Consider the following 20,182-nt stretch of genomic DNA (forward strand, 5'->3'; position numbering starts at 1 on the left):
GTAGAGATGTATCTGTGTCCCATTTCATGGTGGTGAAAGGTCAGTAGTCGAATGTTTCAGTGGCATTTTTTTCTAGTATAAAGGGTGAATCTGGCATTTATTGCATTTGTTAATGTAGGGGTTGATAAATATGCTCCTTTGCATGGGTGGTCTTCTGGGATGTGAGGTCAGTGACCTCTGTCGCTGCCATCGCAGATTTTTGAAGAGGCAAGATTTGTTTTCTTTGTGCTTTTTACAGGGTAGGTGTAGGATTCAGAAAACTCACAGTTCTGTTCCAAGACTATTTGTAGAAACCCTTTCAAACCTGCTGAGGTCTTGAGATATTCTTGTAACACAGTTTTATGGCTTAAGTGTCTTGTGTAGTGATACGAACGAAATACAAAGTATGCTTTTTCGTAGTTCCCAGATATTTAGTACACATTGAATCTCAGCCCCGGTAAGTTGCTTCAGTAACAGTCTGAATTATATATACAATTTGGATACTTTTTCTTTAATTCTTTCATCTTGCCTATTTCAGGTACAGACCTAGTGTTGATACTCCCTGTCATTTGCAGTTTGTTTTAGAGGTAACAGCCTAATTATTCAAGCTTTAAAAATGCCGTATCAGGTGACACAGGGGAAGCAGGGGACAAAAAGCTGTTTAGTGGCAGGACGGAGTGAACTCTGCAAAGGCTGGAGAGTTGCAGGGGGGGTTTTACAGTCTTAAGGGGAAGATGAAGTATGCAGTGCTGGGATACAGTTCTGTGGTGGGGATGATGCTTAATTATATGGGACATGATAGAAAACCTCTGGTTGCTTGATTGCAACATATTAATTTACTCCCTCTGTGTAGTGTCAGTACTCGCAACTAGGGGAGGGGGAACCCTGGGAAAAGCAGTATGATTTTCCATGTGGCAGGCATAGTTTGGGGCAGGAGCTATCTACTTTGCAATATAAATAGATGCTGTTGCAGCAGTCATTGCTGTAATGAAAACTATTTCTTGATACTTGCCACATTTCCTGATTGAAGTGATCTACTTCAATTATTGCAAGTATTTGAGCATTTTGATTCAGCGTACTCCATATGGTTCAGAGAGTGATTTTTATATATATATATATATATTCTTTTTTTTTTTAAACAAGAAGACTACAATTTTTTTTTTGTTTGAGGTGTTATGGTTGTTTTCTGAATATTTTCAAGATGGAGGTACACATTGACCTAGTTTAGAAGTTTATCCTGCTGTATTTTGCTGTAGCCTCATTGTGTATTTTTTTAATATATGTTAGATATTCAATATGCATTCACAGAATATGAGTTGTTGTAAAAGAAAATGGCTTCACAATACTTGAAAAAAAAATTTATATTTTGTTTACTCCAGCATTTATGTTTCAGGAGCAGGTAAAAGGAAGGGCCTCTTTGTATTAAACATAAGCAAACAAATGGAAAATCAATAGACCCCCAAACAATTCTGATGATGTGAAAGATGAGAAGTAACAGGTGAGTGGGACAAATAAGGATTGTGATGAGGAAAACAAAAAATAATGGAGTGTGTGTTTTTTGGCTGAAAATTCATGTGCCGTTTTATGAAGTTTGTTTATAATGGTTAAAAAGCTGCTTTGGAGAGAGTATAAGTCAGATTGCTCTGTTTGGGGAAAAGATTTCTAAACCCTAGAAGGAATTTTGTAGTAGTTTCTGTCGTGAAACTTTGGCCAAGCTTTCTGCCTCTTCACTTAGCATAGGTTTTTCTCTTACGCAGAGTCGTGTCTATTAGAAGGAAAGGATAAGAAATCAAAGAGAATGTTCCTCCTTCTATTTGGTGTTGGAAGTGGTGGGAGAACAAAATGTAATAGCTGCGCCCACTAGTGCCTCTTTGGTTGCAGATCTGTCAGCATATCTTCTGCGGGTACCGCCAACCTCTCTGATGGTGTTTGCCAGCTCCTGCCTTGGACTCAGCTAAACCATGAGCTGGAAGCTGGTCTGGAAGGTCTCATCTTGGGCACCTGGAACATGGGAGAATAACAGAAGCCATGGTCTAAGATTTTGTTCTCTGCAGTCTCAAATGTAAACTGATAAGAGTTTAACCTGTAGTTCTGAAAACTCTTCACCCATAATGCCGCCCTAGGCAGAAGTAAAGTAAGGACATGGCTGCTGCTGTGCTGCTGTGCTTTTGTTGGCTTCAATGAGATTCTGTTAATGTTATCTTAAACAATAGCTTTCTGTGGGTGAATCTGTATAGCAGTTATACTGGAGATATAAAATAATAACTCTCAGCTATTCTGTACCTATGCACTCAAGCAGCCGTGCAACAGTTTCTACAAATTGAATATTGCTCTGCTGTCTTTGTAGTTAGCAGAGAAAGCTTTCTAAATCAGAAGTTACCTTTCTGTGTGTGGTGTTTTGCAACATTTCAGATTTTATTAGTGTTCAGAATGAATTCCATTTCCAAGCACAACCACTTCCCAGAAGCCTTCCCTGTTTTACTTTTTCTAGTGTCTTGCCATCCCCAGGCAGCTGCTGTTGGACTGAGCAATAAACATTCAAGTTGGCATTTTAGTAGTTGTCCTGAAATTGAAATATTCAATATTTTTAAATGACTATTTTTAACAACTCCATTTTGTTGGCAGGCTTTGGTATCACTTAGAAAATGTTCCAGTAAGAGCAAGTAGGATGTGAGGTTTTTTCAGTCTCCAAGAATACAACTTTAATACTAAAAAAACTGAAGGAGATCAAAATGCAAGAAAACCAAAGCATTAAAATCCTAGAGAACTCTTTTCCTTTTTATTCTGGTTTAGGTACTAATGCTAAATTATGTCAAACTAAAAGGGAAGAAAATGTCATGTTGCTTAGTTAGTTGTTAATGGCAATATTTTACAGATTAAGATTTATCAAAAGATCCTTGATATCTTCATGGACTTGCTTTCAGAGATCAGGGGTCTAGACTTGTTCAGTTCACATAAACAGCCCTGGCTGTGGGGTATGTTGTTGGAAGAAGTATTTCCTGTAGCTGACTTGATTTTGTCCCTGCTTAGCGCATGGACACAGCAGAGGGGGCACGGGCAGCAAGGCGGGAGCAGAGAATAGCCAAATGTGATAAAAGCTGGAAGTAGTATTAAAGTAATAGGATACCTTTTTCCATTAATCTGTCTGGAGAACATTAGAAGTGAGCAGTGCTGGTTTCTTTTTGTGTGCAAAAGCTTAAATTAACATTCTTCCTCCCTTCCCTCTTCCTCTTTTGGTGCCCCACAGTGATTAATAGTGCGCAAAGCTTTGGGGCATATAACAAACTTCTGACTGATCACCCTGAACCCTCTATTTCCAATAGATGATTCCTGGCAGCTGGTATAATTTCTCTCTGAGCTCTGTTTGAATTATTTATTTGTTCATCCAACAAGCCTATTAAACAGAGCACTTAAGCACTTGCTACATCAGACTTCTTGTGCTTTTTCTTTTTAGGTTATGTTAGGTTCAACTTGAAAATGATAGGTTCTGGAGTCAGGTGACTTAACTATAAATATATATACACATATAGATAGATATATAGTGTGAGTGCCACAAACATAACATCCATGCATCTTTACCATGTGATGATGGGTGGCCTGTGAGTCATTGCACTAGAATATGCCTCAAAATGTGTTGGTACAACACTTGTTTTGTGGGTCACTTATTAGTGTTGTGTTTCTTTGTTCACAGTAAGAATATCATACAATTGCTTGTGTAACAGATAGAAATGCCACTCTTAAAAAATATACATTTGTATGTCTGGTTGATTACTGAAATTATGCACTGTGAATTATTCTCTTTTTTTTAATTCCTTCCAAGCCCAAACAAAATAGAATTGCTTAGCATATGTATTCAATTAAAATCTTACTTAATAAGCTATGATTATGGTTCAATAAGATAAGCATGATTTAGGTCTGATCTAACTATAGTAATGAAAACCATGGAAAATGAGTCTTAATTGAGCCCCAGCACAGAGTCTTGCAGAACACAGAGTCTTGCAGAACACAGACTGTAAACCCTGAGGTTTTTCAGAAACCAGCTAGAAGTTCTTGTCGTATTTCAAGCATATTCTGGAACCATGCAGGTTATCACAATCTTTTCCTCTTTGGTTTGTTTCCATTTAATTGCTTAGTCAGTAGAGATCTTTATTCACAAATGGCATTTATTTTCCTCCTAGCTTCTCCCTGACCAGCTGGTCTTACTTCTGGAGTCTCTGTTGGAGGAGAAGACATTGTGTCCTAGAGTACTGCAGTGCTTGGAGAAAACATACCAGCTCCGGGAGCAAGATGCTGAGGTAATTCACTTTAAAAACAGACACCATTGCATTGCTGACTGATAGTGTTCCACTAGGATCCAGACTTATTCAAATTCTTTTTTTTGTCTCTAAATCTGAAATAGGATGTTCTTAACTCCAGTACTGTTGCATCTATAGATGCCTTAATTACTCAGTATTTCTGTGTGTTTTGTGTAGGCTCAGGTGTGTTTGCATACCATGATAGTAGGAGACAGGGCAGGTTAGATGTCTTTCCTGTTGTACCTTGGGCAGCATATTTGCTCGAGTGTTACATTTCTCACTATGTCATGATGACTGAGCCCAGTTCATTTTAGTTGTGTGTATTGTCTCCAAATGCAGTCATGTCTGTTATGGTCTAAAATTATTCTTCCCTGTGGCCAGCCCATATTTTTCTTCCATGGGTGCTCCAAAGTTTCCCTCGGGATTTAGAAAAATTTGCTTTCCAGAGAGACTACAGCATATTCTGGTTTTGGGCATGAGTTTAAGGGACAATCAGTTCTTTACAGTTCCTTCTAGTAAGTGCCAGGGCTATTAGCAGTCCCTGAAGAAAACACTGTATTTATTATATGATGTTGTAAATGTGCCTTCCCCATCACAGGCACATAAGAAGCCAACATCCTTGCTCCAAAGAGCTTTGGGGGATAGACCAGTAAATCCTTATTACCACAAGCAGTGCTGGCTATTTGTAGAGTCCCAAGGATTTCTTAAACTGGGAGAGTTGTGACAATTAAGGCAGCAGAAGCTATGACTGAGAGCACCCAAAGCAATGAGTCTTTGCTTCGAGTACGTAGTATTCAGGAGGGGAGGTAAGAAGATGGAATCAGTCACGAAAATAAAGGATGTGTGGATTTATATCTAAACAAGGGTCAGCATATGATCAAACTAACATGCAATGAGGAAACATGGTAAACTTAACAGGATATTTGACTCCTGTTTAATTAAAAACTACTGTGAAGGCTGCGGAAAGTCAGTGTGCGTGACTTACCCTGTTAGAATTGGAACTTTATGGCAATAATCAAAAGAGAAGGAGAGAGTAAAATCTATCTTGTAACTCTTATCCTGAAGTTCCTGGGTGGGAGCTTATAAACACTTGGGAATCCAAACATTAACATAAAGATTGATAGAACAGAGGTCTAGCTTTTTCTCAGAAAAAAAAATGGACAACATTTTGACTGTTGCCGTTTACTACAGCTTTTTACTTTTTTTTTGTTGATTCAGATTTCCAAATGCCAGATTTGTTTTTAATTAGTACGTGAACTAACATTTGTATTTATAGATTTTAGAATATATTTTAATTGCATCTGAATACCAGTGAAATGTCAGGGGTTCTATAATGGGAAGAGGAATAAATAGGGAGATAGATCAAAGCAATAGCTCTGGTGTTGCAGCTTCATGCCTGTGAACTGTAAGCACCAGACCACAAGCGCTGGTTTCTCAGGTTTTTCCTTTCTCTCCACTTTCATGCTTGCTTTCTTCCTTATGGTGTCATATAAAAGTACACAAGTGATCTGTCAGAATTTTTTCTTTTATTAAAAAAAACCACAAAATTATGGTCTCAGTGAAAGAAGCATGATCTCCATTTTATTTTACAAGGTGAAACCAAGGGCTTAGCAGACGTTGAGAAGTACAACTAAGATAACATTACCATTAGCATTTTAACAGTCATCAGACGCCAGACACCTACAGTCCTTTAAAGGGAACGTTAGCTTACATGCCCTCACGTACCTGAGAGAAGGACCTTTCATGCCTCTTTCTCCAGTATGTGCACAGGGGATTTTTCATGTCATGACCCAGGGACAAAGAACCACAGTCCAAGCCTATAGCTGCGCTGTTCTAGTCTAGATTTGATTTGTGAAGACATTAATCACTTAGAGTGACCGTGTTGTGTTACCGGAGTTGAAATGTTCTCAGTAACTAAACATCAGAACTGGAACATTATGAATACAAGCATAAAAAGTTGCAGGCAGGCCAGTAGCAAAAGAAAACTGTAAACTTCAGAGGTTTTATTCAGGGATTTTTGTAAGTAACATTGTCATCTGTGTGTCCCATCCAGCAGCAGAAAGTTAAGAAAGAAGAGCTTGTTTTTTTTATTTTTGACAAATAGTGTTTAAATTCATGTTAATTTTCCAGTAGAGGTTAGCAATGGTATGGCTAATAGTATGTGAAAGTGGTACTCAAAGAAGTATGGGGTTTTGTGTTTGTTGTGGTTTAACCCCAGCCAGCAACTAAGCCCCACACAGCCACTTGCTCACTTTCCCCTTGTGGGATAGGGGAAAGAATTGGAAGAGTAAAAGTGAGAAAACTTGTGTGCTGAAATAAAGACAGTTTAACAGGGAAAGCAAAGCTGTGCACACAAGCAAAGCAAAACAAGGAACTCATTCAGTACTTCCCATTGGCAAGCAATGTTCAGCTGTCTTCAGGAAAGCAGGGCTCCATCACATGTAATGGTTACTTGGGAAGACAAACACCGTCACTCCAAACATTCCCCCCAAATGTCCCCCCAATTCCTTCTTCTTCCTGCAGCTTTATATGCCAAGCATGACACCATATAGTACGGGATATCCCTTTGGTCAGTTGAGGTCAGGTGTCCCAGTCAGCTGAGGTCAGCTCCCAACTTCCCATGCAGTCCCAGCCTACTCGCTGGTGAGTGGAGTGAGAGGCAGAAAAGGCCTTGACTCTGTGTAAGCACTGCTCAGCAACAATGAACACATCTCTGCATTATCAACACAGTTTTCAGCACAAATCCAAAACATAGCCCCGTACTAGCTACTGTGAAGAAATTTAACTCTAACCCAGCCAAAACCAGCACGGCATTTTAAACAAAGTTTGGTCTTTAAATTGTACATAAAATGTTATCTACACACTCAGGAGTTGGAAGGCTTTCCCTGTATCTATTCTAGGGTAGCTTAAAGCCCTTCTTACAGCATCAGAGGGAATATAAAGAATAGCATGTATATGTGCTGCTGAGTACTCTTGCGAGGGCAAGAATATTCCACATATTGTCGTACTTATTTGGAAAAAGTAAAGGATTTGGATAATCTCATCTCATCAGATAAGTGTGTTGGGAGGACTAAAGGGGACAATTGCCTGGTGGATTTTACTGTTGAGATGAAATCAGTAGAGAACCAGTCTCCTTTCTCTGCCCATTTTTGAAGACTGGAATGTTCTGTATGGACACAGGCCCTGGTCCTCATGGGGGACTTCAACCACCCTGACATCTGTTGGAGAGACAACACGGCAGGGCACAGGCAGTCCAGGAGGTTCCTGGAATGCGTGGATGACAACTTCCTCCTGCAGGCGATAGAGGAGCCGACAAGGAGGGGTGCCATGCTGGACCTTGTGCTCACCAACAGAGAGGGACTGGTCGGGGATGTGAAACTGAAGGACAGCCTTGGCTGCAGCGACCATGACATGGTGGAGTTCAAGATCCACGGGGCAGCAAGGAAAATACACGGCAAGCTCTCTGCCCTAGACTTCAGGAAGGCGGACTTCGGCCTCTTCAGGGACCTGATGGGCCAAGTGCCATGGGAGGCGGCCCTGGAGGGAAGAGGGGCCCAGGAAAGTTGGTCCATATTCAAGGAGTACCTCCTCCAAGCTCAGCAGAGGTGCATCCCGATGAAAAACAAGTCGGGCAAAAAGGCCAGGAGGCTGGCGTGGATGAGCAAGGAGCTCCTGGACCAACTGAAAGTGAAAAAGGAAGCCTATAGAGGGTGGAAGTGGGGACAGGTAGCCTGGGAGGACTACAAAGAGGCTGCGCAAGTGGCCAGGGATAAGGTAAGGAAGGCCAAAGCCCTGGCAGAACTGAATCTGGCCAGGGATATAAAATGTAACAAGAAGAGCTTTTATAGGTACGTAGGGGACAAAAGAAAGTCCAGGGTAAAGGTAGGCCCCCTCCAGAAGGGAACTGGTGTCCTGGTTACCCAGGACATGGAGAAGGCTGAGGTTCTCAATGACTTTTTTGCCTCAGTCTTCACCGACAAGAGTTCCTGTCCCACTGCCCAAGCTGCAGAAGGTGCAAGCAGGGACTGCGAGAATGAAGAACCGCCCATTGTACTCGAAGAGCAGGTTCGGGATCATCTAAGGAACCTGAAGGTGCACAAGTCCATGGGTCCTGATGAGATCCATCCTCGGGTCCTGAGGGAACTGGCAGATGAAGTTGCCAAGCCACTGGCCATCATATTTGAGAAGTCGTGGCGGTCTGGTGAGGTTCCCGATGACTGGAAGAGGGGGAACATAACCCCAGTTTTTAGAAAGGGGAATAAGGAAGACCCAGGTAACTACAGGCCGGTCAGCCTCACCTCTGTGCCTGGCAAGATCACGGAGCAGATTCTCCTGGAAACCATGCTAAGGCACATGGAGAGCAAGGAGGTGGTTGGTGACAGCCAACATGGCTTCACCAAGGGCAGATCGTGCCTGACCAATTTGGTGGCCTTCTATGACGGGGTGACGGCATCAGTGGACAAGGGACGAGCAACTGACATCACCTACCTGGACTTGTGCAAAGCTTTTGACACTGTCCCGCACGACATCCTTCTCTCTAAACTAGAGAGACATGGGTTTGATGGACGGACCACTCGGTGGATAAGGAGTTGGCTGGATGGCCGCACTCAGAGAGTGGTGGTCAACGGCTCAATGTCCAGGTGGAGACCGGTCACGAGTGGCGTCCCTCAGGGGTCCGTGCTGGGCCCGGCCCTGTTCAACATCTTTGTCCGCGACATGGACAGTGGGATAGAGTGCATCCTCAGCAAGTTCGCCGACGACACCAAGTTGTGTGGTGCCGTCGACACGCTGGAAGGGAGGGATGCCATCCAGAGGGACCTTGACAGGCTGGAGAGGTGGGCCCGTGCCAACCTCATGAAGTTCAAGCAGGCCAAGTGCAAGGTCCTGCACCTGGGTCATGGCAATCCCAGGCACAAATACAGGCTGGGCAGGGAATGGATTGAGAGCAGCCCTGAGGAGAAGGACTTGGGAGTGCTGGTGGATGAGAAGCTTAACATGAGCAGGCAATGCGCCCTTGCGGCCCAGAAGGCCAACCGCATCCTGGGCTGCATCAAGAGAAGCGTGGCCAGCAGGTCGAGGGAGGTGATTCTCCCCCTCTACTCTGCCCTGGTGAGACCCCACCTGGAGTACTGTGTCCAGTTCTGGAGCCCCCAGCACAAGAAGGACATGGACCAGTTGGAGAAGGTCCGGAGGAGGGCCACGAAGATGATAAAAGGGCTGGATCACCTCTCTTATGAGGACAGGCTGAGAGAGTTGGGGCTGTTCAGCCTGCAGAAGAGGAGGCTCCGGGGAGACCTGATAGCGGTCTTCCAGTACCTCAAGGGGGCCTACAGGAAAGATGGGGAAAGGCTGTTTAGTAGGGCCTGTTGCGATAGGACGAGAGGTGATGGTTTTAAAATAGAGGGGGGTAGATTTAGATTAGAAATTAGGAAAAAATTTTTTACGATGCGGGTTATAGAACACTGGAACAGGTTGCCCAGAAAGGTGGTGGAGGTCCCATCCCTGGAAGCGTTCAAGGCCAGGCTGGATGAGGCTCTGAGCAACCTGACCTAGTCAGGGATGTCCCTGCTCCTTGCAGGGGGGTTGGACTAGATGACCTTCGAAGGTCCCTTCCAACCCTAACCATTCTATGATTCTATAATTCTATGATTCTATGATTCTATGACACTTCAGTCCTTGCAGGACGCTGGCATTGAAGGGCCACACTGAAGCTAGCACTGGGGAAAAGTTGCCCAAGGTTGCTTCAGCCTGTTTGTCTGGAAATATGATACATGTGCATTGGGCTTGTTTTGTGTTCGAGTTACTTTACAGTTCACTCATCGAGAAGCCTGCGTAACACAGCTTGCTAACTCGAGTTTCACATATGCTACAAGAGAGCTTGTTATTGGTAGTCATTTTGTTGTACACCAGTACAGCATGGGAAGTCCCTGGTTCATGTTTCTCAAAGCTTTTATATCTGTATTTCTGAAGCATCTTTATTTCAACTTTAAAGTTCAGCGCACCTGTTCTAAAATGGCAAGCAGTTGTGGGTGTCTGCACTTGCCCACGGCGACATGCAGGTCTGTCCTCAGTCAGAGAAGGTTGCCAACAGAAGTATTTGGTACTCCTGAACACTTGTTACCACATGCATGTCCACCCTTATCAACATAAGGGAACACCTTACTTCAGAAAGGAGAGGAGGGTTTACAGCAGGCTGTCTGCCTTCTTTTGGTTCCCTCGTAGCAGCCAGGAGAGGAGAGAGGAGTGAGTCAGCCTTTGCCTGGAATTTAACTGTTGATCTCTCTTTGGGGAGTGCTCAAGCTGCGTCTTTCCTGGGATCTCCTCAGCAACTCAACATAGTTTCTGTTCCCTCTCAGATGAGGTCCCACCACAGATAAGGTAGCTTCGGAGGAAAGTAGGTCCATGAAAGCCTTTCCCTTCTAAGACAGACACTGATTTGAGTGCTTCAGCTAAAAAAAAATAATCAGAGGTAGGTAGGTAATGTATTTCTGATTCATAATGCATAACACATCTCAGATCTAGTTGAAGATGTCCCTGCTTCTTGCAGGGGGATTGGACTGGATGAGCTTTAAAGGTCTCTTCCAACCTAAACAATCCAATATTCTGTGATAGCAACCTTTAAGCTGCATGAGCCAGAAGTGAGATACTGATGGCTTAACCACATTTCAAACTGGTCTGCCCCCAGTCTTGGATGCTACAAAAGGCTTGTAGTTCACCTGCCTAATTGCAGAATTTGTGACTCCCTCCTGTTTTTTCAGTCCACTTCTATAACAAATCATTGTTTCATTTTGTATTTACTGTTCAAACCTTGGAACATCTGAGATGGCACAAAACTACAAGTTTGTTTTCCAGAGATTAAATTCACTGATGTGAATTATTTGAATTGAGCATATCCAGTATGTCTTTAAACAACATTTTGAGAGTAATTAAGGTTTCAAAGTTTAAAGCCATTTTTCCCTCACTTCTCAGGTGGGCCTTGAGCCCATCCTGGCTCAGACCTTGTCAGACAAGTGGGAGGCAACTGCATGGAAGATTGATTGTGTCCTCAGTTTTCTCTTCCTGTTCCCTATTTTCTTGCTGTGCTGTTTCCTGCTATATAATAAGATAGCTCATAGACAGGCTACATCTCCATGATGTACCATGTCCTGTGTCCAAGAAGGGCATTGTAGAAGCTGGCTGCAGTTTGAAGATGACAAAGTCCGGCTGGAAGTTCAGCTAACTGGGGAGAACCGGGGTATGTTATAAAGCAGCTACAGTTGCCATGAGGCAGTGCAGTAGGTTAATAAAATTGAAGGTGGGTCTGGGGTTGTTTTTGTTTTCTTTCTTTCTGAGGTGGTGGTTTTATGGAGATATTTATTCAATATCTAACATCTGGCAGAATGTGGGGAGTTGGTCTACATGGAAAGCTTCTGGTTGGTAGCATTTTTTTAAGTTGACTTAACCTTGATGGCATGTCTTTTGATATGACTGTGCAAGCTTCTCTTGTTTGAGCATAGGCTCTGGAGGACTTTCATTTTAAAAAATCGCAATCAGTTAGTTGCAAGTATCTAAAGACAGTACTGGGGACTCTGGATAACACTCGGTGAATCTGTTAACTAGAAGAACCCTGTGATTATTTCTGTTATTTCTATTCTAACATCTCCATTTGATCAGGGAGATGCCTGTAATGTGCATGTATACAAGACCACAGGATGGCTGAATAGCCTGCAGAGTAGTAAAGAAGGTGACAGGGCCATGAAAGCCATAGGAGAAGGGCAGGGGGGTCTGTGCGTCGATCTCAGTCCTATTTAAGGACTTAATATTTCTGCACGTGTATTTTGCTTGTTGCTGAACTATCTAAGACCTGGTGATAAAAAATACAGAGTGTGGATGAGTCAGAAAAATTTATGGTATATTTCCCCAGACTTTTCACCTTAGAGTAAGTTTTTCTTTCTTTCCTATTGCAGACATCACTTCTTTATAAAATATCTTGCCGGCACAGCATATGGAAACTTGCTTTGTTAGTTTTCCTTGTCTCAGCAAGTTTGGCTGAAATGCTCTTGACTTACATAATGCTTTACCTGTGTTCAGGATCATAATGTGGTATATTCTGGGGAGAGAGGAGAGACTATAACTGTTTCTGCAGAAAATGTGAGAAAAATGAGTTAAGATCATAATATCGTCAGTCATGGGTGTGGCATAAAGCCATTCTCACACAACTGCTTCATTGTGCATGAGGTCTGCCTATGAGACCCAGGCTATGAAGTGGTGGCGTCTTATTTCACTGACAGAAATCCAGCCACACTAATACAAACGATGTAAGGTGTCTGGCATCCTAAAAGTGGTGAGAATTGTGTTTAGGACTTTGATTCTTTGATCTTTGCTAGCCCGTGAAAAGCTGGCAGACGTGGAAGTACAAATGGATTACAAGGCAGTATCTGTCTTGCTGCTTCCCGTCTGATGGCAACTGCGTTGAGCTGAGCACATTCTGGCGCTGTGTGATTCAGCTGTGCCACTGGTTCTGCCTCAGCATTGTTGGAAGGCACCCTTATGGAACAGAGCTCTGTGGCGTACACTGTAAAACCAGGTGGGAAAAGGGAACTGCTCGGGAAAGGTCAGTCCCTGCTTGCAGGCAGGCAAAGCACTTGGTGAGCTTTCTTTTCAGCGCAACCACTGGGCAAGCCCTCCCTGGGGGCTAGGGGCTCAGGAGCAGTCTCCAGCTTTTGAATAAAACTAGCAACGTGTTGCAAATACCTCCACGGGCTTGACAGTCTTTCTTGACTGGGCCGTGAAGCAACAGATAGACACATTGCAGATTGCACATTGCAACCCAACAGGGAGATACACGATCCTTTTCCTTAACCGATGTCATTGTTGGTATGGACCACCAATTCAGTAGACAAAAAAAGGTAACAGCTGAGTTGATTACTGTATTACGGGACATTACTTTCTTCAGAAGATAAGTGAATACAATGGTTTTTTTTTTGTTTCTGCAAAAGTAAAAATAGTTTCCTTACTTATTTGGTACTTAAACATATAGCTTATTATTAAATTTCAACTCGAGTCAGGAGGAGATGCTGGGTTTTCTATATGAGAGTATCTTGTGCAGAACATAAAAAGCAGCTGTGAAAATTTATCACTGATGCAAAATAAATTTCACCTGCCTTTTTGTTTCTTAGTGTTACCTTCAGAGCATTAATGTGGCACTAAAGATAGGTAAGATTACATTGAAGAATTTTTATTTGCAATTCAATTGCAATTAACAATTCAGTATTTAGTAATTAGGAACTTAGAAAAAGCTCTGTAGAGCAGTCAGCCTGCATGCCAGATTTGTTTCTGGAATAAATCACATTTAAGGTTTGTATACCCAACCACTACTGACGCGGTATGTTCATTAAATAGAAAAGAAAGAAGAAAAGTGAATTTTAGCAAAGTGAAATCTCTGTACTGAATTATCAGTGTGATGCTTTCCACACTCATCCTCACAGAAATATTAGGTTTTTTCCTTGCTCTTCTCCTGATACGTCCCCTGGCACATGCTAGCAAAGAGTATCTCACAGTCATAGAAAATCTTTGCTGTTTTCACTAGTGAAGGGGCTCATTTCAGAGTACAGTAGACTATCCCCCTCTCCTACAAAGTAAATGCATTGATCGGAGCAGCAGCCACTTGTCAAAAGGCCCTCTGTGATCTTGATGTGTTTTAAATCTTCACCTTATTTCACATTCTTACTTGTGTTGCATCTAAATGCAGGTTGCAGGCTCTTCGGTGCAGTTGTTATTGGTATTTCTATGGGTAAAGATAGTTTTTCACAAGTGTGCATTTACAGGAGTTGGATTTTTTTTTTTTTTTCCCAGAAAGGAACTTTGAAAAGGGTAGCTTCTAGGAATATGGCACTTACTTCCCAAAGATGAGGCCCAAAATTCGATGTGAGGCTAAGAATATTGGAACAGGATGACGGAAAAACGCTTCCAGTAACAGCAGTGGGAGTCATCCCATGGGACTGACTCTGACTCATGTGCCTGTCGTAACTGAGTGGATGTGTTAGGATGTTAGTAAGACTGACTAAAGGATAAATCGCAAGTAGCTACAATACTTGTTTGTTTTGTTCCTACATGCAAACTATGGGGGCTTTTCCAGCCGCTTGAGAAGAACAGAAAATCCCTCCATCAGCATTAGCTCTCTGAAGAGCATGATCAGAGCGCGAGATTTATGGAGCACTGGAAATAGCTTTGCACCAGTCAGCACTCCCAATCCCACACCCTTCCAGGAGCCAACAGCAACACATTTGTTCCAAGTGATCTCACTCACTGCTGGGTGGCATTAACAGGAGTTTCCAAGCCCCTGACTGGTGCCGTTACCAGCGCTGTTCACTTACTGCCCCTTATTTTTCTAACTGGGACTAAATTTCCTTCTTATCTGGCAGCCCAACAATTTAGCAAGACTTGGAAGGTGGAGGAGCTGGTGGTAAGAGGGAACAAAATACAAAATTATGTTGGTTTGGGTTTTTTTTACTGCTTATCCAAAGAATCCGTGGAGGAAGGAATTGGAGATAGTTCCTGCTTTTCTATGTCCTGTTGTCTGGAAAGGAGAATGAAGTGATGGAGTCCTCTGGGCTTTTGAAGTCAATCCCAAAGGGCTTCTGAACTGGGTGCAACTGCTTTATATGAAATTTTATTTCTGTGTAGGACAGTACAAACCTAGCACTGTAATACAAATGACCTGGCCTTGTCATGAAATTTAAAAGGTTTTCATATATATGATAGCACTCTCATATATATGATAGCACTGACATAGCAGCTAGGATGTCAAGGAGAATGTAGTTTTAAAAATACAAAAAAAACCTCCTAGCTGTCAGCAGTAGTATATTTGTTTCATTATGAAGCTGTAGGCATTTCTGTGCTTGTGTGGTGCATCCTGTTTGTTTGTTTGTTTTTAATTCTGAAAAAAAAATAATTGAAGATACTTTTTATTTGAATAAACTGATTTTGAGGCTACATCCAAACAGCTCATCTAGTACTTCTCATTGCTGTATAAAGGCTAACTGCAGATGCATGTTATGCCTGGATAGGACCACAGAGTTGGAAAAAATCTGCTACGCTGTGAGCCTGTGAGGTCTAAATAGTGCAAGAAACAGGACAATTCAAAACTGCTAACTGTAGCTCGTTCTGACGTCAGTACCTTAGCCGCACAGATCTGGTCCCATCGCTGAGTCACTGACTTAATGTGTGGGTAAAAGTCTGCTGTCCTCTTTTCAACTCCATGCTGTTTAAATACCTTTGGGATGGCAGTGTCCTGGAGAGGAATTTTGTGTTTTCCACATGGGGTAAGCATCATCCTAAGCAGTAACAGTCACTGTGTTCTTGGAAGCAGGGAATAAAGGAGGAGGAGACGACTCAAAGATCTGAAACATAAAGTAAAATCTAGGGGATCTCATTTCAGGAATGAGTATGTTTCTTCTGAGTTTATAAAATCAATATGTATTTTGCTTAATAATTTTTGCTGCAGGTTGGGGAAAGGGGAATGTGTATGAGTGATGTTGAAAGGTCTTTGTCTTTAAAATTTAAAATTTCATGCTTAATGGTTTTGAAAACTGGAAACAAAGTTTTAAACTACGCAAAATCAGAAGGATGTGAGCACTGGCTGAGTAGGTTGGCTGTGACCTAAGCTGTGGAAAAGCCAGGCAGCCACAGTGTTCAATGACTGCAGTTTGAGTCTCTTTTTCACATGGAGCTCCAGATTCTCTCTGTGATAGTAGTCTTGCCTGGAAATCACAAATGTTTGGACCACTGTATCTGTGGGAGACCAAAGATAAAAGGAAGATGGTTTTTTTTGCCTCTAGTTACAAGAAGGAGGAGATAGAAGTAGAGGGATGAAGAGAAGGGGGGCATAAGCAAAGGGGATAGCTAACTGCTGCCTCGATACTTGCAGCAGCCTTTCCTTTTGCTGAACAGGAGTTATAATTTAATAATAATTGGTAACAGACGGGTGGTGAGCTTGATCTCAAACTCTTCAGAGTTGGATTTCTGCTTCAGATGTGTGGGTGTTTATGTGCTTTTTCCCACTACGATGTTTGGTTTTATAAGCCCAGCACGCTTTTATGTGCATGTATAAATAGCTTGTGTTGAAATACATACACAAACACTGCCCAAGTGAAAATGCTAGGCAGACTTGGTCTGGAGACGGCGGGGAGAGACAGTGGTGATGGGAAGTATTTGAATCACTCATGATGTTGATACCAAAAAAAAAAAAAGTTATGGTGATACCAGAGATACTCTAGTCGTTATTGTAGATAAGTCTTTCAGTAGGGTGTCAGAGGGAATGCCGATGGGGTAGTATATGAGATGGAGAGGCAGTTGTGGTGATGCATTTTGAATAAGATGTCAGTTGGGATGTATACATATGCCCAAGCCACTCTTACGTTGTTGAAGGTATGGGGCTTGTCTCTGTGATACTTCTTGGTGGAGGCTGCATTGTGAAGTTGGTTGTACCCCATATTCCTTCCTCTCCCTCTGAGGTATGGGGCCGCCCTGCCCCCCAGCACCCTGTCCTTTCTCACCCACAGCTCACCCTGCTTCTGAGAGTCAGCAGCACCACAGCAAAGCGAAGCTCAGTGCACATCTACAGTTAAATTGTTAAAAAGGTAGCAGATGACATCTCTTCTGCCATCTCCACCTTGCTGCAAGCTGTGAGCGACACTAGCGCTCCGGCATGGTGAACAGGCAATACTGAAAATACAAGGGAAAGAGGAAGCATTTGGTTCCAGTATAGGTAGTGTATTTATGTTTTTAATTAAGGCTTATGTTTTAAAACCTTTGTTTTTCAAATTAAGTAAGTTCACCTGCTGTGTTAAGCATTTCCTTACCTCACACACACTATGATGCAGGAGCCACTCCTCCCAGCACAGAGATGGCGGCAGGGCAATTGGAGTGCAGTGAGAAAAGCCCTCGGGCAGAGCATGGACGTGCTCTCCCAGCAGATAGTGTTGAAGCTGTCACACTGCCTTGGTGCTGGTGGCCCTCTTCTCAACTAACCATGCTGTAGGTCCCTGTCCTATCATCGCTTCGTTGGTCTGCCATAAAAGAAGAATGAAAACTGAAGGCCAGGTCCTGTTGTGTGTCCATCTCCTGCTAGATGGGGCGAGGGGGGGCAGGCGGAGGAGCACTGGGATTGCAGAATTAGGCATCCTAACTGAATCACTTATTCACAGTCGCAGCTTTGACACCAGAAGAGGGAGACTGCCTGTGCCAGGAAGAAGGATTAGACATGGCTTCTTAGTCTCTTGCTTTTTCTGACTTCTTTTGGAAAATTTTATTCTAACGTGGATGTCATTGATCTTGGATGGGGCCCACATAGGAAGAAAAGTGTCTGGTCTCTAATTGGGAGCTCTCTGTTTGTGAATCTGAGGTGGGAGGGGAAAAGGGGATTTGTCTTTTCCAAACAAGTCCTCAGCGTGTGCTTCATTGCCAGGAATGAATCTTGTCCTAAAATGCTGCTCTTCGGTCACTATGCCTTTCTGATTACAGAGAGCAGCAGGGATGCCCTCCGCTTTGCTTGGACTTTCGTGAGCAGCATGTTTGGTGATTCCTGGGCTCTGTACGCTTACATAGGAAAGAGCCTCCACGTGGGCTGTGGAGAAGCATGTGTTTGATTTGGAGGTGGAAGTGGAGTCATGTGTTTATGGCCTGTGGGAGCTGCAGAAGAGGGATCTGATCAGGTTGCTCTTATGCCAGTCTGTGGTACTACGGAAACTTTTTAACAGTAAGGTTCAATTGCATTACGTAGAACTGGCTGAATGCTAAAACAGGAGCATGCGGTGCGAGGGGAGGGGAAAGAATGGGAAGGAAATACATGCCCATAAATCACATTTATAAGGGTGAAAAGGTTCAAGCTTGCACGCTTGTGCAGTTACAGGTTCAGATGCTGCCAGTTGTCCTGCAGTCTGCCGTGGACCACACAACAGAATTTGTTTTTTAATACCTTGATTGTACAACACCTCTTTTTTTTTCTGTTACTAAATGGAGGCAGTTGCTGCATTGAGCTCTGCCCACAGCACTCCATCAGTGCTGTTGAGTCAGGGAAGGAGAGACAGGGCTTGCAAGCCCTTCTCCCCTGTTGCCAGCACCCCTCATAGCGTGCAATTGCTTGATCTATGCTGAAGTACAGATCAGAAGGAGTAAAATGAATTAAGAAAGTAGGATATTGCTACTAGTATTACCAAAATCTAAAGTCTGGTATTCTTGCCAAAATTAGATTTTAAGTTGCTTTTTAATGACCAGTTCATACTCCATGTTTTAAAGGATATAGACCTCTACATAGCTTAGACACTTAGCCAGCCCACTGTTACCTTAGAGTTTCCTGAATGAGCATGCTACATCTTGCTGGATTTCCAGTGGGCTAAGATACTCATGCTGTGGGATGCGCAGAAGGAAAGGAGGTTGTCCAAGGTGGCAGGAATGGGCATGGGACTGCCTGTACTATCAATGATGTCCAACACAGAGCACAATGGAGCTCAGTGAATTCAATCAGCCTCAGGTCCAGCTGCCCCTATCCCCACTGAACAGCAGTTCCTCCCAGTACTCAAAATAAAATGCAGCATGAGTGAGGCTACCAAAAGCCATTTTTAAAATTTGAAGTGTTATCAGAATTTTGACTGTAGCTCTGCAATACTGAGAAAGAGCATTGCACTGTAAGAAACAGCATTAACTGAACCTTGACACAATGAGAGTTTCTGGAAAAAAGGTTGCCATCAAAGATGCCTGCTGCTGTGGAGCTGTATTTGGCCCATGGTTTCTTTGGCCCTGCAGTGTTGTCAGAGAGAGTGCTACGAGACCTCAGAGATAACTTAGGCTATGAAAAGTCCAGGAGTTTTTGGTCCAAAATAGCAGCTCATGTAAACTGTTCAACAGCTTCTTTGCTCAGTCTCCTGACGAACCCTTGGCACACACACTAATAGCAATTACAGAATCCTTGTCAGAATGATGAATCCATTCTGCTTGCATCCAGTAGGTTTTTGGCTATTGAGTACGTTTTTTCAGACTGCCAAACTGATACTCTGTCAGCACAGTTGTAACACACATGGCTGTTTCACTGCTCCTTCTGAGCTGTTTCAGCATCCCTGATTATCTTTCTTGGGTAAATGTTCATGAAGCCAAATTTTCACGGTAAAGCATGCGTATGCTGTGGCATAAAAGAATATGAATGAATATAGAATGAAAAGTATATAGATAAAATATATAATATAGATAAAATATAGAATATAGAATGAAAAGTCACTGATGCAACCTGGCTGGTGTATGAAAGAGTAACTATTTCAGCAGAGGTCGAGGGGAAAAAAAATAGATCATTAAAAGCACTGTAAAATTGGCAATTCTTAGTCTGTAATTTTTCCATGTTAAGCAATTGTGAAACCTGTTTTTTAGTCCAAATATTGCCCTGTGACATGTGGCATTGTTCCTTAATTATCTAGGAATATGATTTAATATTTGAATCCAATTTATGTGTAGATAGGAAGAGATTGGAGATAAATGCTTTCAGATGGAACAGAACAGCATTCCGGTGCTCTGGAGATACCAGCTTCCTTTTTGTTAATTAAAACTAATCTGTAGTAGCATAGCTTGGTTATTTGAAAAAGTTTCTTTGTTATTTTTTACTTTACAAATTAGACTGGAGTCTGGCCTCTGAGACTCTTTAATTAACATTTAAGATTCAAGCTGTTCAAATATTTTTTTTTAAAAGAGACTGAGCCTCTGTTTTATAAAGATCACATATGCCTCCTACCTTTAATAAAGGTTCCATTTTGTTGGACAATAGCTCTTACTGTATTTCAAATTACCCCATTTTCTGAGATCTCTAAGTATGTTGCTTTTGTTCTGTGATTTAGATTTGTTGTCTCATGGCGCCTTTTAAATTGGATCCAGCTATTAGCAAA

The 20,182-nt window shown here is 42.5% G+C and overlaps 1 protein-coding gene across 1 annotated transcript in view; it reads left to right on the top strand.

Annotated features, from left to right (window-relative positions):
* Nucleotides 1–20,182, top strand: part of AOPEP (aminopeptidase O (putative)) — a 198,336-nt gene that overhangs the window by 164,606 nt on the left and 13,548 nt on the right. The window contains exon 15 of the mRNA XM_086770414.1: nucleotides 4,158–4,274. Coding sequence (XP_086626540.1) covers nucleotides 4,158–4,274 — 117 coding nt within the window. The remainder of the gene's footprint in view (nucleotides 1–4,157; nucleotides 4,275–20,182) is intronic.

This window comes from Chlamydotis macqueenii, chromosome Z (genome assembly GCF_036417535.1).
Source record: "Chlamydotis macqueenii isolate bChlMac1 chromosome Z, bChlMac1.mat, whole genome shotgun sequence".
Classification (NCBI taxonomy): Eukaryota; Metazoa; Chordata; class Aves; order Otidiformes; family Otididae; genus Chlamydotis; species Chlamydotis macqueenii.